Source organism: Xenopus tropicalis, chromosome 3, assembly GCF_000004195.4.
Source record: "Xenopus tropicalis strain Nigerian chromosome 3, UCB_Xtro_10.0, whole genome shotgun sequence".
In the NCBI taxonomy this organism is placed as follows: domain Eukaryota; kingdom Metazoa; phylum Chordata; class Amphibia; order Anura; family Pipidae; genus Xenopus; species Xenopus tropicalis.
The window spans coordinates 8,587,522-8,612,342 of NC_030679.2; the positions used below are offsets into that span (position 1 = coordinate 8,587,522).

The 24,821-nt window shown below is 46.3% G+C and overlaps 1 protein-coding gene across 24 annotated transcripts in view; it reads left to right on the plus strand.

Moving 5' to 3' along the window:
- mical3 (microtubule associated monooxygenase, calponin and LIM domain containing 3) overlaps positions 1-24,821 on the plus strand; it is a 147,017-nt gene that overhangs the window by 79,559 nt on the left and 42,637 nt on the right. For 17 of the 24 annotated variants that reach the window (XM_031898574.1, XM_031898572.1, XM_031898576.1 and 14 more), the window contains exons 11-24: positions 1,801-1,894; positions 2,328-2,475; positions 2,582-2,772; positions 3,636-3,748; positions 3,868-3,930; positions 5,639-5,815; positions 6,424-6,498; positions 7,285-7,374; positions 7,908-7,961; positions 8,695-8,796; positions 12,567-12,671; positions 15,515-15,701; positions 17,274-17,362; positions 19,048-19,138. In XM_031898574.1, the coding sequence (XP_031754434.1) occupies positions 1,801-1,894; positions 2,328-2,475; positions 2,582-2,772; positions 3,636-3,748; positions 3,868-3,930; positions 5,639-5,815; positions 6,424-6,498; positions 7,285-7,374; positions 7,908-7,961; positions 8,695-8,796; positions 12,567-12,671; positions 15,515-15,701; positions 17,274-17,362; positions 19,048-19,138 (1,579 nt within the window). Of the gene's footprint in view, positions 1-1,800; positions 1,895-2,327; positions 2,476-2,581; positions 2,773-3,635; positions 3,749-3,867; positions 3,931-5,638; positions 5,816-6,423; positions 6,499-7,284; positions 7,375-7,907; positions 7,962-8,694; positions 8,797-12,566; positions 12,672-15,514; positions 15,702-17,273; positions 17,363-19,047; positions 19,139-20,065; positions 23,271-24,821 lie in introns of those variants that run through there. The other 7 variants (XM_031898588.1, XM_031898589.1, XM_031898590.1 and 4 more) reach the window with 5 other exon arrangements.

The following is a 24,821-nucleotide window of genomic DNA, read 5'->3' on the forward strand; positions in this document are numbered from 1 at the left end:
GTACCCAGAGGCACAAACAGCCCCCCCAGCCCAATAAATAGTGACTGTCTGTGGCACCTTACAGCCCCCCTGGCATTCCCAGTACCCAGAGGCACAAACAGCCCCCCCAGCCCAATAAATAGTGACTGTCTGTGGCACCTTACAGCCCCCCTGGCATTCCCAGTACCCAGAGGCACAAACAGCCCCCCCAGCCCAATAAATAGTGACTGTCTGTGGCACCTTACAGCCCCCCTGGCATTCCCAGTACCCAGAGGCACAAACAGCCCCCCCCAGCCCAATAAATAGCGACTGTCTGTGGCACCTTACAGCCCCCCTGGCATTCCCAGTACCCAGAGGCACAAACAGCCCCCTCCCAGCCCAATAAATAGTGACTGTCTATGGCACCTTACAGCCCCCTGGCATTCCCACTACCCAGAGGCACAAACAGCCCCCTCCCAGCCCAATAAATAGTGACTGTCTGTGGCACCTTACAGCCCCCCTGGCATTTCCAGTACCCAGAGGCACAAACAGCCCCCTCCCAGCCCAATAAATAGTGAGTGTCTGTGGCACCTTACAGGCCCCCTGGCATTCCCAGTACCCAGAGGCACAAACAGCCCCCCCAGCCCAATAAATAGTGACTGTCTGTGGCACCTTACAGCCCCCTCTGGCATTCCCAGTACCCAGAGGCACAAACAGCCCCCCCAGCCCAATAAATAGTGACTGTCTGTGGCACCTTACAGCCCCCCTGGCATTCCCAGTACCCAGAGGCACAAACAGCCCCCCCAGCCCAATAAATAGTGACTGTCTGTGGCACCTTACAGCCCCCTGGCATTCCCAGTACCCAGAGGCACAAACAGCCCCCCCAGTCCAATAAATAGTGACTGTCTGTGGCACCTTACAGCCCCCTGGCATTCCCAGTACCCAGAGGCACAAACAGCCCCCCCCAGCCCAATAAATAGCGACTGTCTGTGGCACCTTACAGCCCCCCTGGCATTCCCAGTACCCAGAGGCACAAACAGCCCCCTCCCAGCCCAATAAATAGTGACTGTCTGTGGCACCTTACAGCCCCCCTGGCATTCCCAGTACCCAGAGGCACAAACAGCCCCCCCAGCCCAATAAATAGTGACTGTCTGTGGCACCTTACAGCCCCCTCTGGCATTCCCAGTACCCAGAGGCACAAACAGCCCCCCCAGCCCAATAAATAGTGACTGTCTGTGGCACCTTACAGCCCCCCTGGCATTCCCAGTACCCAGAGGCACAAACAGCCCCCCCAGCCCAATAAATAGTGACTGTCTGTGGCACCTTACAGCCCCCTGGCATTCCCAGTACCCAGAGGCACAAACAGCCCCCCCAGTCCAATAAATAGTGACTGTCTGTGGCACCTTACAGCCCCCTGGCATTCCCAGTACCCAGAGGCACAAACAGCCCCCCCCAGCCCAATAAATAGCGACTGTCTGTGGCACCTTACAGCCCCCCTGGCATTCCCAGTACCCAGAGGCACAAACAGCCCCCTCCCAGCCCAATAAATAGTGACTGTCTATGGCCTCTTACAGCAACCCCTCTGACATTTTCCAGAACCTACAGATTGCCACTTTAGGCCTGGGTACTCCCATCTGTTTGGATATGGCCACATTTAGTTCACATGAGCAATTTCAGGCCCCTTTTGCACCTCAGTTTTTTAGTTAACTCTGGTGGGGCCAGAGCCACCATCTCAAATAGAAGGGGACTCATACTGCTGTATGTTTTTTGTACTGTTGGAATCATACAAAATAGCTTCCTAAACTGCCTGCTGCTTTTTTGGTTTTCTCCTTACCTGTCCAGGTACGTCACCTGTACAATACCAGTGAGTTGAAGGATCCAAATATAGAGATTGGGAACGCTGTGAACTCAAGGACACCAGTTCTGGGCCGAAATGGTGAGTTTGGGAAATCGTTATTGCTGAAAGTTCAGTAATGCCTATGGGCTGTGTCACAGAGCAGAACCTCGCTTCAGTGTTTTGGAGCTGAAGTCCACCTGTCACTGCTCAATGTGCGTCTGTTAAAGCACTTTAACCAAAAGGAACCTAGGAACGTAAAATCTGTATCTCCAGTAGTCCCATCCCTGTTAGGGAGCAGGTCTTGATTGGGCTTCAAAATAGGCCCTTGCATTTCAAATACACACAGGACCAAAAAGCCAGCCCACTAAATCGTGACAGTCTATGGCAACTTACAGCAGCCCCTCTGGCAATTGCCAGAACCCACAGATTGCCAGTTCAGGCCTTACATGGAGCACCATAGATTTCATGATCTGCAGCAGTCAAGTGGTTTGTGCCAGTTTCTTAAGGTGACATTGTTCCCCGATCTTTGTAGAGTCAGTCGCCCGCACCGGTAAGCTGCTTGGATGGTGCCAAAAGCAGATGGAGGGTTACCCTGGAGTCAATGTGACCGACCTTACCATGTCTTGGAAGAGTGGCCTGGCGTTATGTGCTATTATCCATCGGTACCGCCCTGAGCTCATGTAAGAAACCATAGGAATATTTGCTATGTATAATGGAGAGAAGTAAAAAGAAAATGAGGTTGTGCATCTCTTTTTCCCATATTTATATTGCTTTCTCTCTTCTCAGAAACTTTGAATCTCTGGATGAGCAGGACGTGGAGAAGAATAACCAGCTGGCCTTTGATATTGCTGAGCGGGAGCTGGGCATCTCGCCCATCATGACCGGAAAGGAAATGGCTTCTGTGGGGGAACCAGACAAGCTGTCCATGGTCGTGTATCTCAGCCAGTTCTACGAGATGTTCAAGGAGTCTGACGCAGGTATGTCCACAATGGAGGGCTTAAGGTCCCCATACACAGGCCGATTGTAGCTGCCGTTATCGGTCCCTTGGACTGATTCGGCAGCTTATCGTCCCGTGTAGGGGCAGAAACGACGGCCATACCCCACCGATATCTGGCCTGAAATTGGCCAGGATCAGGGACCACATCAACGAGCCGATGCCCCATTGCCGCCATTATAATTCGGTCCCAGGGCCAAACGATCGAATTAGCCTACATGTTCCCTGATATCGCCTACCCGTAGGTGGGGATATCGGGTGAAGGTCCGCTCGCTTGGCGACCTCGCCAAGCGAGTGAATCTTCACGTGTATGGGCAGTTTTACACTTGAAGGGCTGTTAGTGATATTTGGGGAGAAAACCTATTTGCTCTTCTGAATAGCATGGAAGTCAAATTGAAAGGCATATAGGGTTGAGCACTTTTCTTTGCTGCTGATTCAGCAATAGTTTAATGCATCTGTAGCCTCGTTATGACATAAGGGGGTAGCTCTCACGTAAAGTTCAGGTTCCTAGTGGGTAGCAATAGAAAAAGTCCAGCAACTACTGCTGTACAGGGCTGCTGCCTCCCCATCTGTGCTTCCTGTGCTCTCAGCCGTAATAATATTATATATAGTATGTCCTGTGCTAAGAGCTACTGTGCACTTCACTTCTCGTGTATGTGCAACAGTTCCAAAATCCCAATTAAGGAACCTAAAAGGGAAGGGGCCAATTGATAAGGGATTGGTATTTTAGTGTATTGGAATGAGTGTATTGCCTTGGTGTATGTAGGCATATACTTGGTGCATTACAGGGGCGTTGAGCTAAGATTTCTTCCCCAGAAGTTTTAATGCTCTCTCTTGTATTTGCAGAGGATGCCAACCAATATGCCGATGAGAAGGCCGCCCTGCTTGCCAGCACCAAGTCTCCCATCTCCTTCCTCAGCAAATTGGGGCAGACTATCTCTCGGAAACGCACTCCCAAGGTTTGTTGGTTGTTGCCTCGGCATTAATTAGAAAGATAAACAGATTTCACAAAATTCCAACTATTCAATTGTGACGCAAGCCTGCTGCCCTCTGAGTTTTTCTTATTTTTTTTCTGCAGGACAAAAAGGAAAAGGACTCTGATGCCTCAGGAAAGCGAAGGAAAACAAGCCAGTCCGAGGATGTGAGTAAGACGAGCTGTTTGCCCATACCCCTCCCCTCACTTACAGAGCCAGTTCTGTCTGTCTATTTAAAGTGTACCAAATCACCTATACTGTTGTAATAGCCTTTAGTTAACATTGAATTCATTTGGGACATCCACAATACAAGGTATGGGATCTGTTATATGGAAACACATTATCCAGAAAGCTCAGAAGAACCATCTCCCATAGACTCCATTTTAATCAAATAATTAAATTTTTTTTAAATGATTTCCTTTGTTCTCTGTAATAATAAAACTGTACCTTGTTCTTTATCCTAACTAAGATATAATTACCCCTTATTGGGGGCAGAACAGCCCTATTGGGTTTATTTAATGGTTAAATGATTCCCTTTTCTCTGTAATAATAAAACAGTACCTGTACTTGACCCCAACTAACATATAATTACCCCTTATTGGGGCAGAACAGCCCTATTGGGTTTATTTCATGGTTAAATGATTCCCTTTTCTCTGTAATAATAAAACAGTACCTGTACTTGATCCCAACTAAGATATAATTACCCCTTATTGGGGCAGAACAGCCCTATTGGGTTTATTTCATGGTTAAATGATTCCCTTGTCTCTGTAATAATAAAACAGTACCTGTACTTGATCCCAACTAAGATATAATTACCCCTTATTGGGGGCAGAACAGCCCTATTGGGTTTATTTAATGGTTAAATGATTCCCTTTTCTCTGTAATAATAAAACAGTACCTGTACTTGATCCCAACTAAGATATAATTACCCCTTATTGGGGGCAGAACAGCCCTATTGGGTTTATTTAATGGTTAAATGATTCCCTTTTCTCTGTAATAATAAAACAGTACCTGTACTTGATCCCAACTAAGATATAATTACCCCTTATTGGGGGCAGAACAGCCCTATTGGGTTTATTTAATGGTTAAATGATTCCCTTTTCTCTGTAATAATAAAACAGTACCTGTACTTGATCCCAACTAAGATATAATTACCCCTCATTGGGATCAAACAAGTCTGTTGGGTTTATTTAACATTTAAATGATTTTAACAGATTTAAGGTATGGAGTTCCAAAATAATAAGAAAGACCCCCATCCGGAAATCCCCAGCTCCCGTGCATTCTGGATAACAGGTCCTATACCTGTATAAAGTAGGAGTGCTATAAAGGCGTATTGTGTTCACTGCTTTAAAATCTACTCATTCTAAAAGAAAATGTAAGCTGAAAAGTATCATTTATATTACTAACCATAGTTCCTTGGCCTGCAGCCTTGTGCCTTTATATGGGCACTGAACCCCTCAGTGACTGCTAATATCCTTATCATTTACAGTAGGGGGTACATTATCCCTTATAATACATGAGTGATACTCAGAGTTCCCTGTATAACTCAGCCTTGTGCCTTTTTTCATACACCCATGATGTATTTAGAATATAAAATATGATTTGTTTTATAATAAAGTAACTGCTAACTGCTTGTTTACCCAGGTATATATTTAGAATATTTCGTTTTTTTTATAGCTGTGGTTTTAATTTTCCAGATATAATTAACTATCCCCAAACCTAAATTGATACTAACATGTTTGTTCTGTATTTATAAAAAGCACATATTTTCCCTGTGAGTAACTGTATCCTTTGTTTGTTCTCCCCCCCTACTCCATGTTGCAGTGAATCATAAATAGTAACGTTTACATATTGGTTTAAATGAACCTATTGCAGGAGGAAGCTCCCCGAACGCAGCGGGAGGAAAAGCCGGCATCGGTGAGCGCCGTGGCCGAGAGGCGGAATGAGACTGCGTCTGCCGCCGGCCAAAATAAAGTCAAATCAATGGCCACTCAACTCCTGGCAAAATTTGAGGAGAACGCCCCGGCCCCCAATGCAGGACTGCGCAAACAGGTAACTTGTCTAAAGAAGGGAGAGGAGGATATTCTGAAATGGAAAGGAGTGATACTTTATGTTCAACATAATGGTAATTGAGTTTGCCTTTGAGACGTCCCCTTAGACGGTCAGTAATCTGCCAACTGGGCCCAGTTGGCAGTTTATATTTGCCTGTGTATGGGCACATTTAGCTCTTTAATGCAATAATAATCTCACAGGGAACCATTGTTTTTGGCAAACACAGGAACTTTGGAAACCCGCGGTGTAAGTAAGGGGTGCTTGCACCATGGCAGCGGTATTTCAGTACTGCTATAGGCCATTTCTGCTAGTGTCTTAACTGGCACGGAGTCCTGCTTATGGGCACATACAGTCCTCCATTCCATGCCCCTAAATAGGACTGTGTAATCCCAGTTGGCTGATATGCTACGTTGCTGCTGTACCTTCAATCTCTGCTATGAGGAGGGATTCCATTTTACAATTCTCATTTTTGTCAACTTTTCTGCATTCTTTCCACCTTTTATTTGCATTCAGTTAACTTGTTTTATTTTCCATTCTCCCTTTTCTTTTTACCATTTTCCTCATCTCTTTTTCTCCTTCGTTCCTCCCTTTTCCCTCTCTACCCCCAGAGACCCACCCTTCCCTATCAGGAGCGCTTGCAAAACCAGGCTTCTCAGAGGCAGACTGAGCCTCAGTGGAAACAGGTAACCTGTAGATCAAGGATCCCCAACCTTTCTTACTCGTGAGCCACAGTCAAATGTAAAAAGACTTGGGGAGCAACACAAGCACCATAAAAGTTCATGGAGGAGCCAAATAAGGGCTGTGATTGGCTATTAGGCAGCCTCTATGCACCCTATCAGCTTACAGGGGCTTTATTTGGTAGGAAATCTTGTTTTTATTCAACCAAAACTTGCCCCCAAGTCAGGAATTCAAAAATAACTCCCTGGTTTGGGGGCACTGAGAGCAACATCCAAGGGGTTGGGGAGCAACATGTTGCCCCGGAGCCACTGGTTGGGGCAGAGAACCCTGTGATAGTGGCAATAGCTAAGGTCTCTGTATCCCCATGTCCTCCATATCTGCCATTCTAAGAGATCCTAGTGGATCCCTTGTTCAGCTGATCTTTCTAGAGCTTATTATTAATTATAAAGGAGAACCCTCATTTCCCATGACGTCAGTGAACTGCAGCAACACTCTGGGATTGGGCAAGTAATGTTCTTTGTTTTATATCCGCTTGAAAGCCAAATAACAATTTCCAGAATAATCTTTCTCATGCATGTAGTAGACAACAGGAACAGTACCCAGTGTGGTCATCATTCAGTGGTTCTGTTGAAAAGGCAAATAATAAAAGTAAAAAAGACCAATTGAAAAGTGGCTGGAATGGAACCACCCCTTTAAATCAAAGAAGTTTTAGTTCCCCTTTGCTATGTGATGTTTGTGTGTCTATCTATTACTGTATCCTTGTCTCTCTCTCCCTCTGCCACCAAATAAAGCGCAGGGATAACCAACGACCACGGAGTTGCCCTAAAAAGGTCATCACCTTAAATGCGGGGTCTTCGCCTGTGCCTCTCCCTGTGCTGCAGGTGACTTGGCCTGCTTGCTGTGTATAACACACTTTGTTTGTGGCTGCCTTAAGGCTCAATTTGTGGACTTATCCTTGCCGTGGGTATAGATACAAAGATTCCAGGCTGAATGAGTAGACTGGAGTCTGCGAAAGCCTTTGCTTCAGTTTGTGCTTAGCGGCTATATTATATATATGTACTTATATAATCGGCTACACCCTGATCAAAAGAGAGGCTTAGGTGCTTGGGGTGTACGGTAGGTTATGGGGTTCAGCACAAGCATTTAGGAGGTACCCACACCTGAGCACAGCTTTATAGGAGAGTTCCACACAGTTATCACTTGCCTGAATAGCCCACTGGTTGCCCCCCCGGTGGCACCTTTTGCAGAGCAACACCAATTCTTCCAGTGCACTGTGCTTTGGCTTGAATACCTATAAGGCCACAAGGCACTGCAGCTGATTTCACACGACGCGCTTTGCCTCCGCTCCACGTTCTGAATTGACTCTTTTTTTTGTTTCGTCCTCCCTTACTTTCTCTCTCTGTCCTGTCCACAGACAACCCCGGTGCTCGGCAGTAGCCGTTGGGAGCAGTGTCCCACACTGGAGAGGGTAAAGAGCATGGGTTTGGCATGATTGCTTAACACAATACTGGTGCGGGCCGGGCTGTTGGGATTCATTTTATAATGATAGTCTTACTATTTGCTTACATTGCACATTTATTTTATACCCAAACATTTACCAGATATTCATGGGTAAATACCAGCACCAGGGATTAATTAGTGTTATCGAACGCCATTTTGCCCAATGGGCCCCTTCTCCAAAGGGCCCCAATTACAAATGAGTGCAGCTCACATCTTGCTATCATTTAGTGCATGCCCACACCATCCAGTTTAAATGAGTTCTGGTTTAGTTCAGTTCCCCTCCTTGAATGGATCAGTACAGCTACCACCCCCCATTCGTTAGAGCTGGTGTGCAGTGGAGATTTATATGCAACAATGGAGGAAGCAGACCCCCAGTTTGGGTAATTGCAGTGTCTGCTTTCTCTGTTAAGCCACTGCTTCTGATAGGGACCACTGCAAATTATTATAGCTTCCCTTTTGGTATGGTCCATGGCAGCTCCCCTTCTTGTATGGATCAGTGACGCTCTTCCCATAGAGAAAAAACTGCACTTCCATCTCTAAGTAGAAATGTAGCATCACCTTCCTTTCTTGGTATGGGTCAGCGCAGCTCTCCTACCGCCCCATTACAAATTGATAAAGATCTTCTCTTGTTATGGATCGCTACAGAGAGACCCAAACCTGTTTCCTTCCTGATAACATTCTCCAACATTATCCATCTTCAGTCCGAGACCCAATCCCGCTCTCCGGCTGGCCAATGGCAGCAGACCCTTGCTCAGCGTTCCTCCGACCGCCCCTCGTCCCCCTCGTCCGATGCCCTTCGACAGGTAGCAGGACCCCCCTTGCAAATGTGTGGTTTTTGTGCTCTCACAGCTCTTTTTATTCGTTTATGCGTTTGCTGGCTTTGGCATGTTTAAATCACATGGATTCAGCACCAATAAATGGCTTAAAGCTTTCAGTTTTTAATGCATAAAATGTGGGGGTTTAGCTGTTTAAGACATGGGAGTTATGGCTGCATATTTGGCGATGGATTTGGGGGGTTGGATGTTCCATTGCCCACTTGTACCATTTTTAGGGGGTTCCTTTGACTCCTGGGGTCTTGTTGGGCGCTGGGGGGTAGTGTAATTGATAGAGTTATTGATGGATATTATTTAATCTTTTGTAATTAGGGAGTTCAATTCTGTAGGGCCTGGGGGAATGAGGAGATATCCGCTTCCTCCAGATAGGTGCTTAGGTACCCAGGGGGGTTGTGTATTGGGGTTCTAAGTACAGGTATAGGACCCGTTAGCCAAGTACAGGTACTGTTTTATTATTACAGAGAAAAGGGAATCATTTAACCATGAAATAAACCCAATAGGGCTGTTCTGCCCCAATAAGGGGTAATTATATCTTAGTTGGGATCAAGTACAGGTACTGTTTTATTATTACAGAGAAAAGGGAATCATTTAACCATTAAATAAACCCAATAGGGCTGTTCTGCCTCCAATAAGGGGTAATTATATCTTAGTTGGGATCAAGTACAGGTACTGTTTTATTATTACAGAGAAAAGGGAATCATTTAACCATGAAATAAACCCAATAGGGCTGTTCTGCCCCCAATAAGGGGTAATTATATCTTAGTTGGGATCAAGTACAGGTACTGTTTTATTATTACAGAGAAAAGGGAATCATTTAACCATTAAATAAACCCAATAGGGCTGTTCTGCCCCAATAAGGGGTAATTATATCTTAGTTGGGATCAAGTACAGGTACTGTTTTATGATTACAGAGAAAAGGGAATCATTTAACCATTAAATAAACCCAATAGGGCTGTTCTGCCCCAATAAGGGGTAATTATATCTTAGTTGGGATCAAGTACAGGTACTGTTTTATGATTACAGAGAAAAGGGAATCATTTAACCATTAAATAAACCCAATAGGGCTGTTCTGCCCCAATAAGGGGTAATTATATCTTAGTTGGGATCAAGTACAGGTACTGTTTTATTATTACAGAGAAAAGGGAATCATTTAACCATGAAATAAACCCAATAGGGCTGTTCTGCCCCCAATAAGGGGTAATTATATCTTAGTTGGGATCAAGTACAGGTACTGTTTTATTATTACAGAGAAAAGGGAATCATTTAACCATGAAATAAACCCAATAGGGCTGTTCTGCCCCCAATAAGGGGTAATTATATCTTAGTTGGGATCAAGTACAGGTACTGTTTTATTATTACAGAGAAAAAGGAATCATTTCACCATTAAATGAACCCAATAAGATTTTTTTGCATCCAATAAGGATTATTTATATCTTAGTTGGGATCAATTACAAGGTACTGTTTTATTACTTCAGAGAAAAAGGAAATCAGTTTTAAAATTTTATATTATTTGATTAAAATGGAGTCTATGGGAGACAGGCTTTCTGTAATTAGAGGGCCTGCGAGTCACATGAAATTGAGTTGGGCGCAAGAAAGGGGTAATTACATTGTTCCTGGAACTGGACTAACACCATAGTACTGCACCGGGCCCAAAGCTGTCACCACATTAGTAATTTGCCTTCACCCCTCCATAATGATTGGCCAAAGAAATAAAAAAATCAGTCATGGTTGCCAGAATCCACTAGAAAGGGATTTTCCATATTCTGGATGGAGTAGGAAGCACCGCCATGTATAGTGGGGCTGAGTGGCATCAGCAGGCAAAGGCTGAAGGGTTAACGTGCCCGGTGCTCACTGTGGGCAGAGTCTGGGGGATTGGTGAATAGAGGCAGGCGGAGAAGGAATGTTGGGGTGGTTTGGAGAAGAAATAGAAAGCACAGCGTTGGCCTCATTATTTGCAAGGGAATTCGCTGTTGGAGAAGCATTGGATGTTCCTAAAAATCCAGATTGTATTGTGAGTTCTGTCTGCAGGGCAGCTCTGGGGATCATTAGGGCATTACTCATAACATTAGACCATTTATACAACCGTAATATGTAATCTGTGGGCTCAGAGCTTTCTAGAGACTAATGTACAGCCGGATACAGCACCAGAACAATTATTGGGGCTGCTAATGGGCAGATAAATGCTTTTGGCTAAGTGCCTGGGAGCTAAATATATACTTTTTGTATCTGTTCAGAGAAGAACATTGCGTTGGTGCCAAATGAACCTGGGGACAGATACACAACATAGCGGGGTGGGGGGAAAGACAAGGGTAAGGGATGGTCGGCTTAGGAAGAGCGGGTCACAGCCTCTGGGATATCCTGGCATTTAGCCAGACAGGTTAAAGATGGGTTTCACCTTAACTTTTAGTATGATGCAGACACAGATATTCAGAGACAATTTGCAGTTGGTCTTCTGTGGTTTTTGGTTATTTAGCTTTTTTTATCCAATCTCCAATTTGGTATTTCAGCAGCTGTTTTTTAAGGTCTTATTTACCCTAGCAAGCATATGAATGAGAGACTGAAATATGAAAAGGTGAAGCTGAATTAAAGATAAATAATAAAAAGTAACAATATCAATAAAATAGTACCGTCACAGTTTTTTTGTGTGTGCTGGGGTCAGTGACCCCCCCCACACCTGATAGCTAGAAAGAGGCACAAAAGGAAGGCAAATATTTTTTGCTCATCCCTAGTTATAAGTAGCGATGCACCGAATCCAGAATTCGGGTTGGTATTCGGCCTTTATTGGCTGCGCACGTGATGATTTTAACCCCTTCCAGCTTATTTGGCCGAATCCCTTGTGATGGATTCGGGGGTTCGGCCGAACCCAAAACCTGGGTTCGGTGCATCCCTAGTTATAAGATCAACAGTGCCTGTATAGGTGCCCATACACCTTCAGATCCGCTCGCTTGGCGATGTCACCAAGCGAGCGGATCTTCTCCCGATATACCCACCAACGGGTGGCCGATATCAGGAGAATCCAGGCTAATTCGGTCGTTTGGCCCCAATCTAATTATCACGACGGGTATGGGTAAAGTCGGTTCGGGGGCCGCATCAACGAGCCGTTGTGGTCCCCGATCCGCCTAGATTTTTTAACCTGCCCAATCGATATCTGCCCAATTTCAGGCCATATGTCAGTCGGGCAAGGCCATCGTTAGTGCCCCTACACGGGCCGATAAGCTGCCGAATCGGTCTAAGGGACCCATATTGGCAGCTAGAATCGGCCCGTGTATGGGGACCTTATGGGTGGCCCAGTAGTGTTGATTTGCTTGTTTGGCTTATACAGACGCCACCGGCGGATCAGGATTCTCTCTCTATATAGGGATAGTCCACTGGGGCAGATCTGTCCAATCAGGTTGAATGTTTTATTTGCCCAGTGGTGCAGCCGGTCTTCAGATTATAACATTAGACCAATTGTAGTCCATGTTTGGAACCAGGTTGTTGAATTTGATCAAAACATGTCCACTGATCTGTATATTATTGAGGTTGGTGGCACTTGGCATCACCGGGCACCAACCAACTAATATCACCAGCGCCTGCCCCCGCATGGCATGGAGTGGTCTCTGCCAGTTTAATCTGCACTGCTTTGCCCGTGCCCCCATTGGAGGGGTGTGTGTGAGTGCACTCTCTTTGCCGTCTGTCTCTTTCTTACCTGTGGTTCCTTTCCTCTCCCTCTCTGGTTTCCCCTGTACTCCCTGTGTCAGAAGTATATAAAGATGTACACAGGTGGAGTGAGCTCATTGGCTGAGCAAATAGCCAATCAGCTTCAAAAGAAGGAAACGCCAAAACCTCTGTTCGGGAAGAAAGTGGTAAGCTTTTTAGCATTTTAGTGAATTAGTGATTTTTTTTTAATGGCAGATTTAAGTTTCTGTTACAAACTTAACCTGGAAGTCCTGGCTTTGGTTGGGGGAATCTCGGGCTAAGGAGCTGCAATAGCCTTTGGTCAGGAGATCGCTGCAAGTTCCTAGGTATCAGAATAGCACTCAATAGTAAGAAATCCAAGTCCGGCTTGGGACTCCTCCAGTTACATGGGAGTAGGAGAAACAATAGGTTAGCTGAAAGCAGTTCTAATGTGTAGCGCTGGCTCCTTCTGAAAGCTCAGACTCAGGCACACTTTACTGCTGCGCTGCAAGTTGGAGTGATACCCCCCCTCACCCCCAGCAGCCGATCAGCAGAACAATGGGAAGGGAGCAAGATAGCAGGTCCCAGTAGGTATCAGAATAGCACTCAATAGTAAGAAATCCAAGTCCGGCTTGGGACTCCTCCAGTTACATGGGAGTAGGAGAAACAATAGGTTAGCTGAAAGCAGTTCTAATGTGTAGCGCTGGCTACTTCTGAAAGCTCAGACTCAGGCACACTTTACTGCTGCGCTGCAAGTTGGAGTGATACCCCCCCTCCTCCCCCACCAGCAGCCGATCAGCAGAACAATGGGAAGGGAGCAAGATAGCAGCTCCCAGTAGGTATCAGAATAGCACTCAATAGTAAGAAATCCAAGTCTGGCTTGGGACTCCTCCAGTTACATGGGAGTAGGAGAAACAATAGGTTAGCTGAAAGCAGTTCTAATGTGTAGCGCTGGCTGAAAGCTCAGACTCAGGCACAATGCACGGAGATGGCGCCTACACACCAATATTACAGCTACAAATACATTTGTTGGTTCAAGAATAACGTTTTAAATGGTAGAGGGAATTATTTGCTATGTAAACAGTGTCATTTAGAAATAAAAAGTATACCATATAAATCATGACAGTATCCCTTTAACTTAATGGTGGTCCACCCCTTTGTTTCATGGAAAGGGTAAATGCAATGAAGCTGCCATGTTGCACAAAGTAACTACCATATTCCTTTTGTCATGGTAATGTACAGTGGAGGAAATAATTATTTGACCCCTCACTGATTTTGTAAGTTTGTCCAATGACAAAGAAATGAAAAGTCTCAGAACAGTATCATTTCAATGGTAGGTTTATTTTAACAGTGGCAGATAGCACATCAAAAGGAAAATCGAAAAAATAACTTTAAATAAAAGATAGCAACTGATTTGCATTTCATTGAGTGAAATAAGTTTTTGAACCCCTACCAACCATTAAGAGTTCTGGCTCCCACAGAGTGGTTAGACACTTCTACTCAATTAGTCAACCTCATTAAGGACACCTGTCTTAACTAGTCACCTGTATAAAAGACACCTGTCCACAGAATCAATCAATCAAGCAGACTCCAAACTCTCCAACATGGGAAAGACCAAAGAGCTGCCCAAGGATGTCAGAGACAAAATTGTAGACCTGCACAAGGCTGGAATGGGCTACAAAACCATTAGCAAGAAGCTGGGAGAGAAGGTGACAACTGTTGGTGCGATTGTTCGAAAATGGAAGGAGCACAAAATGACCATCAATCGACCTCGCTCTGGGGCTCCACGCAAGATCTCACCTCGTGGGGTGTCAATGATTCTGAGAAAGGTGAAAAAGCATCCTAGAACTACACGGGAGGAGTTAGTTAATGACCTCAAATTAGCAGGGACCACAGTCACCAAGAAAACCATTGGAAACACATTACACCGCAATGGATTAAAATCCTGCAGGGCTCGCAAGGTCCCCCTGCTCAAGAAGGCACATGTGCAGGCCCGTCTGAAGTTTGCCAATGAACACCTGAATGATTCTGTGAGTGACTGGGAGAAGGTGCTGTGGTCTGATGAGACCAAAATAGAGCTCTTTGGCATTAACTCAACTCGCTGTGTTTGGAGGAAGAAAAATGCTGCCTATGACCCCCAAAACACCGTCCCCACCGTCAAGCATGGGGGTGGAAACATTTTGCTTTGGGGGTGTTTTTCTGCTAAGGGCACAGGACAACTTATTCGCATTAACGGGAAAATGGACGGAGCCATGTATCGTGAAATCCTGAACGACAACCTCCTTCAGGAAACTGAAAATGGGTCGTGGATGGGTGTTCCAGCACGACAATGACCCAAAACATACAGCAAAGGCAACAAAGGAGTGGCTCAAGAAGAAGCACATTAAGGTCATGGAGTGGCCTAGTCAGTCTCCGGACCTTAATCCAATAGAAAACCTATGGAGGGAGCTCAAGCTCAGAGTTGCACAGAGACAGAAACCTTAGGGATTTAGAGATGATCTGCAAAGAGGAGTGGGACCAACATTCCTCCTAAAATGTGCGCAAACTTGCTCATCAATTACAAGAAACGTTTGGCCTCTGTGCTTGCAAACAAGGGTTTTTCCACTAAGTATTAAGTCTTTTTTTGTTAGAGGGTTCAAAAACTTATTTCACTCAATGAAATGCAAATCAGTTGCTATCTTTTATTTAAAGTTATTTTTTCCATTTTCCTTTTGATGTGCTATCTGCCACTGTTAAACCTACCATTGAAATGATACTGTTCTGAGACTTTTCATTTCTTTGTCATTGGACAAACTTACAAAATCAGTGAGGGGTCAAATCATTATTTCCTCCACTGTATATGAAAATGCATAGAGTTTTTTTTCCTATTAAGTAACTGTATTTCTATGTAATTTTTATTGTTACTGGATAATCCCTTCTGCTCTACAGCACTGGAATATATTGGCGCTTTATCAATTAGAAGCAACAATAAATGCATCCCCTGATGCAGTTGGGGCCATACCCTGTGATAAATCCTTCCGTTTCCCTGCAGGGCTCATTTAGGAAAGAGTTCCCCCAGAACCTGGGAGGGAGCGACGTCTGCTATTTCTGCCGCCGGAGGGTTTACGTCATGGAGCGGCTCAGCGCCGAGGGCAAGTTCTTCCACCGGAGCTGCTTTAAGTGTGACTACTGTAGCACAACGCTGCGCCTCTCATGTTATGCCTATGACCTTGAGGATGGTGAGTTACTGCTTTGTGGTTTAGTGACTACACTCACTGCTGTCTATTAAAGTCTCGTGGTTGACCAATCTAAAGGTGGCCATAGACGCTAAGATCTGCTCGTTTGGTGAGGTTGCCATGCGAGCAGATCTTCTCCCGATTATCCCCACCTACGGGTGGGTGATGTTGGACTAATTCAAGCTAATTTGCTCGTTTGGCCCTGGGACAGTTTTTAAACCTGCCCGATCGATATGTGGCCGATTTCAGGCCAGGTGTCAGTCGGGCAGGCCCTTTGTTAGTGCCCCTACACGGGCCGATAAGCTGCTGAGTCGGGACCCATATCGGCAGCTAGAATCGACCCGTGTATGGCCACCTTAAGTCATCATCATTGGGTGCAGAGAGGTATAAGAACACTGCACACATCAAACATACAAATTATACATATACTGCCCTGCTTCTTTGGGTGAACACACTGGGCTACTAGTAGCAGTTACTTGTCACAGCTACTAAACACCAGAAAATCCCCTGCCATAGACAATACTGAGAATTGCCCCTGCTAAACACACGTAGAGACAATTATCAGTAAATGATCAGCATTGTCTGTTTTAGTAGCCACGATAAGTAGCTGCTACTAGTAGCTCTGTGTGTCTTCACCCTTAGGGCTCTGGCACACGGGGGGATTAGTTGCACGACATATCTCCCTGTTCGCAGCCGACTAATCTCCCCGAAATGCCATCCCACCAGCGAAAATGTAAATCGCCGAAGTTGCCTCGAGACGCCCGCGACAACGGAGATTTGTTGCGGCGCAACTAATCTCCCCATATACCCCTGCCCTTTAGAGGTTACAATAACAAGGTTAACCTTCACTCCCATATTGTAATATATACCTGCTGTGTAGGGAGTCTTTAAACATCGCCACCTGCTGTTCATTTTATGCAACGGAATTGGCAGAAAATAATTAGGTCATTTCTAAGCAGGGCAACATCAACAAGGCTTTCCTTTTCTCACTAATGCAGTTTTCTGATGACTTGTGCCTGGTCAGCTGCAATGAACTGCAGGGGACGCTGTAACTGCAAGTTACTGCAGTTTATTATCTAGTTGTTCAGACCACAGAGCAAGTGACAGTGTCTGGGAATGGCCTTGTGTCTGAGTTGATGTTCGGAGTAACAGTAATAATGTCCCCCCACACTACACTCACCGCTCTGTCTATACCCTTAGTTAGGGTTTAAGTCTCCCCCCATTGATCTTGGCAGCTCAACCTGGGGGTTCCTTCATTTTTGTTTTATAAAATACCTTTTCTGGCACTGAAAAACTTTCCCCCTGTCTGTGGCACTGGTGGGGTTAATGCTCTGGCCTTACTCCTCCGTTCCTATAAAACTGGAGGTTTTTTGCTCATGTGACATTAGTCCGTCTTTGTTCCCCAGACACTGTCACATTGTTACTCCCAGTCCTGCTCAGTCTCCACAAAGCCTAGATTCAAAACTGAGGTACGGCCATAGCCCTAAATGACATGGATAATTGTTTTTCAGAACCTTATCCCTTTTATTATGGTTTTTTTTTTTTAATAATTTTATTTATTTATATATTTTTCAGGAAAATTTTACTGCAAACCTCACTACTGTTACCGCCGGTCCGGATACAGCCAGAGGAAGAGGCCGGCCATGCCTGCACTTTCGGGAAAAGTAAGTGCCCCTTATCCCAAATGAAAAGTCCTCCCCAACACTAAAATAGTTACTTTTTAATTCTGTAGCACATGGAAGCCTGAAGGCCAGTTAGGGGGAGATTTGGGGTGAGTACTTATTTGTGCCCTGGGTACCCCTGGAACTATAGCAGGGTGACTGTTACCTCAATGTTTCTATATATCTGTAACCTTGTTATGGGCTAAGGGGGCCCAGCCTGAAGGCCAGTTAGGGGGGGATTTGGGGTGAGTACTTATTTGTGCCCTGGGTACCCCTGGAACTATAGCAGGGTGACTGTTACCCCAATGTTTCTATATATCTGTAACCTTGTTATGGGCTAAGGGGGCCCAGCCTGAAGGCCAGTTAGGGGGGGATTTGGGGTGAGTGCTTATTTGTGCCCTGGGTACCCCTGGAACTATAGCGGGGTGACTGTTACCCCAATGTTTCTATATATCTGTAACCTTGTTATTGGATAAAGGGGGCCCAGCCTGAAGGCCAGTTAGGGGGGATTTGGGGTGAGTGCTTATTTGTGCCCTGGGTACCCCTGGAACTATAGCGGGGTGACTGTTACCCCAATGTTTCTATATATCTGTAACCTTGTTATGGGCTAAGGGGGCCCAGCCTGAAGGCCAGTTAGGGGGAGATTTGGGGTGAGTGCTTATTTGTGCCCTGGGTACCCCTGGAACTATAGCAGGGTGACTGTTACCCCAATGTTTCTATATATCTGTAACCTTGTTATTGGATAAAGGGGGCCCAGCCTGAAGGCCAGTTAGGGGGGGATTTGGGGTGAGTGCTTATTTGTGCCCTGGGTACCCCTGGAACTAAAGCAGGGTGACTGTTACCCCAATGTTTCTATATATCTGTAACCTTGTTATGGGCTAAGGGGGCCCAGCCTGAAGGCCAGTTGGGGGGGATTTGGGGTGAGTGCTTATTTGTGCCCTGGGTACCCCTGGAACTATAGCAGGGTGACTGTTACCCCAATGTTTCTATATATCTGTAACCTTGTTATGGGCTAAGGGGGCCCAGCCTGAAGGCCAGTTAGGGGGGATTTGGGGTGAGTGCTTATTTGTGCCCTGGGTACCCCTGGAACTATAGCAGGGTGACTGTTACCCCAATGTTTCTATATATCTGTAACCTTGTTATTGGATAAAGGGGGCCCAGCCTGAAGGCCAGTTAGGGGGGGATTTGGGGTGAGTGCTTATTTGTGCCCTGGGTACCCCTGGAACTAAAGCAGGGTGACTGTTACCCCAATGTTTCTATATATCTGTAACCTTGTTATGGGCTAAGGGGGCCCAGCCTGAAGGCCAGTTGGGGGGGGATTTGGGGTGAGTGCTTATTTGTGCCCTGGGTACCCCTGGAACTATAGCAGGGTGACTGTTACCCCAATGTTTCTATATATCTGTAACCTTGTTATGGGCTAAGGGGGCCCAGCCTGAAGGCCAGTTAGGGGGGATTTGGGGTGAGTGCTTATTTGTGCCCTGGGTACCCCTGGAACTATAGCAGGGTGACTGTTACCCCAATGTTTCTATATATCTGTAACCTTGTTATGGGCTAAGGTGGGAAGGCCAGTTAGGGGGAGATTTGGGGGTGAATCACTGCTCCTAGCATTTCTCTGCTGCTGGGGACACTGCAGTAAGTAAAGGATGCCATTTATATGAATATTTACCCTTATTTCTGACCCCCTGCAGGAAGTCACAAGGACTGTGGAAGACACCCCCGACGCGGAAGACCAAGGACGAGCCCCGCTGCTGCCCGCCCCCGCTGCTGAGAAGACCCCAGGTATCTGCTCTTCCTTCCTGCGTCCTGCTTATGGCCTATGCTCCGCTGCGCGCCGTCTGCAGAGCGCGGCGTCCTCTGTAAGGCGCCTGGTGACTCAAGACCCCCTGGACTTGTTTTTTATGTGCCAGCTGACCGTGTTTGGGCTTCCCTTTCTGTACGTTCAGTCCGAAATCCTTCTGCAGATACTGGGGGAGTTCCCTTGGTCTTCTGGATCGTGAAGGTCTCAGGAGCCCCTTCCATTTTTATCCTTGGTTTAAGTTATTATTAAGGATTGTTTTGTTTCCTTATTTTATATATTGAACTACAACTCCCAGCATCACTTATATTTAACCAATTGCTTCCAAAACTGATACATTAAGGCCATTGGCACACTTGGGTCTCTGCCTAGAGTACCACTGGCCTTAGTGTATGGTGCTGCCATATCTATTGCATTGATCATCTTCTACTGTTCTCCTGAAGGATAAAGGATATTTCCCTGCTCCTATGAGCAAATATAGATACAGCTTCTGATCATATATCATTAGGAATCCATTAGTTACAGGTTCCCTTGAATAGATCCCATGGTTCTCAGCACTATGGCATCGCTCTGGGGTAAAACCACAGCAGCCCATTGGCCATTCTTGGAACATGTAAAATTCACCTGGGCAAAGATTCTGGTGCATTTTAGGGCAGGGGTGGGCAAACTTTTTGGCTCAGGGGCCACACTGACTTACTGATGGGCCAGGCCAGCGTTACGCCATTTCCGCTCATCAGTCCCCAGACGCCAAGTCTCGCGTGTTGAGACTTGCGGAGTCGGTGGGCCGGATTAAACAGACCAAGGGGCCGGACGTGGCCCGCGGGCCGTAGTTTGCCCACCCCTGATTTTAGGGGGTTCCCCAAACGCTCCTCTCCGCTAAAGGATAACTCTATTATATTTTAATATTACAGGCACTAGTTCTGCCGTTTCCTATCAGCCATTGCAGAGGATGCTGGGAGTTGTAACCGAACAAGCCGGACAGTCAGAGTTTTAGCTGCTGAGGGCGAAGTGTTAATTATAAAACATGGCAACTGTTCACATGATTGCTATTTATTACAGTATCTAGCCAATCATCACCCTGGAAAAAAACTGGATTACGCACGCTACAGTGCTCATTCTGTGCCTATTTCCATGAGTGGTGTCACTTTCTGCTCTCTAAGCCTAAACATTGTCCAATTGCATTTTATTGACATTTTTAGACTTTTTATTGTATTATCAGAGGTCGATTGCTTCTTACAGGATAGGCACTAATGCTACTATTGAGTTTATCTTGCCAAGCGCAGGTCTGGAACCTGCAAAGCACCGAGATTCAGATCTCACTATGGAACAGAGGGGTTATTATAGGCCTAAAGAGAGTGCAATATGTATGGGAGGATGTCTTGCTTTCCATGCCTTTATTTAACCCTTTAATGGGATGTTATGGCAACTCTAGGTCCCCATTTCTCTTCCTAAAGGGTAATTCAACTATACACAACTATAAAGGGGCATTAAACCTAGAATAAGCACTTATTGTTAAAGGCTTACACGGCCGAAGGCACCATATATAGGGGGAGGGGTTTCACTTGCCCTACTGAAAGTGGGTGAACCAGGGCAGGGCAGCACTTAGTGGCCAAAGGGGCCCCAATATCAAAAGAGTCCACTAATTAGATTCCACTGCATTCGGGGGGCTTGGCAATGTGTTGGTCAGGCAGCCAGCAGGGCTTATAATATATATATTTTTGGGGGGGCAGCTGCCCCTGTTTGCCACCCCCTAAGGGAAAGGACACACGTGGACTCTCTGGAGACTAACCTCCATACACAAATATACGCAGCTACTGGGTGTCTTTGGCCTAAGGTTGGCCCTGCCAGTAGAATTGTTGTTTGTTATTGTTATTATATTTTGGGGGAAGTTGTGTGATTTCTTCTGCTTTTGCTGCCAAAATAATAAAGGTCCATGCCCCATCTTGGCCGGTTCTTTAGGAAGCGGCAGGTTTTGCACGGAGGGGCATATCTATGGGTATTGCTGTAATTTATCACGAGTTGAGCACTTTAACGCTTTGGGGGTGAGACCACTGCTGTATTTATGGTGCGCTGGTTTTCGCATGTGTGTTACACGTTATATTGTATTTTTATTTTGTTTTGGGGATTTTTTTTGTGCACTGATCACTTATATTATTACTTATTATTACTTATATTATATTTATTATCCTTCTTAGCCTTAATGTCGCCTGTAGGTACTTGTATGCAGCAGGCTTGTTTAGGTCTCCTTAGAGTTTTGCACAAATTTCAATGCATTCTGGGTAGAAAGTTCCCTTGCACCCTCTCCCCTGTGGGATATATAAGCTTTTTCCCTTCATTCTGTAATGGTTTCTTTGCATTAGTTGCAACAGTGTCATTCCAACCAGTGTCAGACTGGTCTACTGGGATACCGGGGTATATCCAGGTGGGCCCGAAACTGGGGAATATCCAGGTGGGCCCGAAACTGGGGAATATCCAGGTGGGCCCGAAACTGGGGACTATCCAGGTGGGCCCGAAACTGGGGACTATCCAGGTGGGCCCGAAACTGGGGACTATCCAGGTGGGCCCGAAACTGGGGACTATCCAGGTGGGCCCGAAACTGGGGACTATCCAGGTGGGCCCGAAACTGGGGACTATCCAGGTGGGCCCGAAACTGGGGACTATCCAGGTGGGCCCGAAACTGGGGACTATCCAGGTGGGCCCGAAACTGGGGACTATCCAGGTGGGCCCGAAACTGGGGACTATCCAGGGGGGCCCGAAACTGGGGACTATCCAGGTGGGCCCGAAACTGGGGACTTATCCAGGGGGGCCCGAAACTGGGGACTATCCAGGGGGGCCCGAAACTGGGGACTATCCAGGGGGGCCCGAAACTGGGGACTATCCAGGGGGGCCCGAAACTGGGGACTATCCAGGGGGGCCCGAAACTGGGGGAACATCCAGGTGGGCCCGAAACTGGGGGAACATCCAGGGGGGCCCGAAACTGGGGGAACATCCAGGTGGGCCCGAAACTGGGGGAACATCCAGGTGGGCCCGAAACTGGGGGAACATCCAGGTGGGCCCGAAACTGGGGGAACATCCAGGTGGGCCCGAAACTGGGGGAACATCCAGGTGGGCCCGAAACTGGGGGAACATCCAGGTGGGCCCGAAACTGGGGGAACATTCAGGTGGGCCCGACACTAGGGGAACATTCAGGTGGGCCGACACTGGGGAACATCCAGGTGGGCCCCAATGTGTGACAAATTCCATTCCATTAGCTCTGTTATTCCTATGATAGAGCCGTGTAATACACATACTATCTAAATGGAGTGGGCTATAAAGGTCAGGTTCTCTGGTGGGGGCTTTAGAAGGCCAAGTACGATATTGATTCCAGCTGCTCGTTTTTGATTAATATTGATTAAGGGTGCCTCCCTTCGAATAGCTTGCAGTTCAGCCTTGTGTGAGACTCCATTGTTGACTTTCTTCCTTCCTAATACTCTCGCAGTTTCATAATCCACCCTAGAACGTGGAAACCAGGCCGGGGCTAATAATAAGCCCAGAAGGCTATGCCAGTGTTAGTAGTCACCCAAATTAATGATGTTAGTGTGTGTAGTGGCCTTTAAAGCAATACTAAGTGTAGTTACCCCTTTAGTGCGCAGCTAGCTAGCCCCAGCACAGGCTTTGTGTTCCTGGCATTGATCCTTACGCTTGCTGGTATGTGTAGTGGTGGCCAAAGCTAATGGCTAGTAACATAAGCAATGTGGCTCAGCCAGGGGGCTTTCCACTATGGCAATAGTAACTGTCAGCCAGGGGTGTTCAATATAGGCTTTATACGCCAGTGCAGCCTCCATATTGTGCTGCAGATCTGTAGCTCCTGCTCTGTCAGTGTTTTTCCTTTTCTGTATTTTCCAATATCCTGTAATTGTGTATTTTCCTTGTATTTTTGGCCTCTGACCCCCCCCCCCTCTGCATTTGTCTGTATTTGTGTCGCTGAATATGTGTCTCCTTTATTCTATCCCATGTAAATTGGTACTCTGTAGCACTCTGTAATGTTGTATGTGTGTGTGTTGTGTTTTTTTGTTTTTTTTTTGGTAAATTTCACTGTTGAACTTTTGCGTAAATAAATTTTATTCTTGAGTTTTTTCCCTGGTTTCTGAGTTTATTTTTTTTTTTTTTTGTATAAATTTGTGTACTTGTAGATCCCCCCCCAACGGATCCCCCCAACTCTTTTGCAGAGGGCAGGTATCCCCTAAAACAGTGCTGCCCAATTTCCCTGCTTATGGGGCCAGAGTCGGACTCGGGGGTGGAGGGCCCACTGGGGCTCCCGCTCCAGGGGCCCTGCAGGGCCCCCCACCCGACGTCCTCCCCCGAGCGCGTCAGGATAGGAGCGTTTGGGAAGGGGGAGCTCCGGCAAGGGTTGGGTCTGGCCCGCCAGGGCCCACTGGGATTTTTCCCGGGGACCCGGCGGCCCAGTCCGACTCTGTATGGGGCCAGTTAGGTGACAGCCCTGCCCTAAAATAAAGGGCTTATACACTTGTTCAAGTTATTCAAGGGGGAGAGCACTTACCTTATTCTTGCAGTTGGTCTGCATGCTTCCTTCAGCATCTAGCTTTAACTAAATGGGGTAAATTTAGTCCATCATACACAGGTCCCTGCCCCAGAGGAGTTTATAATCTACCTTTACACAATACACGTGTTAAAATGTAGGGCTTTATTTATCAGAACTCCGGTCTGTTTTTTGGAGTATGAGGGAATAATGGGCTACCTGGAGGGGTAGAACATAAAGCAAGTGAGGGAATACAGGGGTAGGGGAGATAGCTCTCAGTACAAGTGAGGGAATACAGGGGTAGGGGAGATAGCTCTCAGTACAAGTGAGGGAATACAGGGGTAGGGGAGATAGCTCTTAGTACAAGTTGCCCCAGGGACTGGTCCGATTGCCATCTTGGAGTCAGGAAGGAATTTTTTCCCCTCTGGGGCAAATTAGAGAGGCTTCAGATGGGGTTTTCGCCTTCCTCTGGATCAACTAGCAGTTAGGCAGGTTATATATAGGCATTAAGGATGAACGTGTGTCTTTTTTCAACCTAACTTACTATGTTACTATATAAACAATCTATGAAGTTAGTGCCCTTGCTGGAATTGAACACAGATGCCGGTGTATATTTGGCTGTGTAGGTAGCCGTCTCTTATCTCTGCAATGACATTCCGTGGCTGCGGATGCCAGCCCGTGCCTAACTACACCAGGTTAATGTGGTTATTATAGAACCAGATATTGTATCCCAAACCACTTACGCTAAAAGTCTACCCTGTATGGCGTTAGGTGGGTGCCAGGGTGCTCCAGACTCTGATTGGCTGCAGGCAGAGACATAGTTACGGCTCACGTGAATGGGTAGGAGACAATTTACCTTGCTTGGGTATATCCCATCCCAGGGGCTGTTATTGTAGCTCTGGGGTAGATCCATTCTTTTAAATGCCCCCTCCTGTCTTCCTCTGCCTTGTCCTGTCTCCTCTTTATACATTATTTGTGCATCAAATCTGCTTTACCCACCTTTTTCCTTATGTTCCTGATGGCAACAACCATTGGAGGGTCACAGTATAGGCACCCCTCCTTTACATTCCGATTCGCAGAGTCCTTCTTCTTAAAGGGGTAGTTCGCTTTCAAATTAACTTTTAGTATGACGTAGACAATTTGCAATT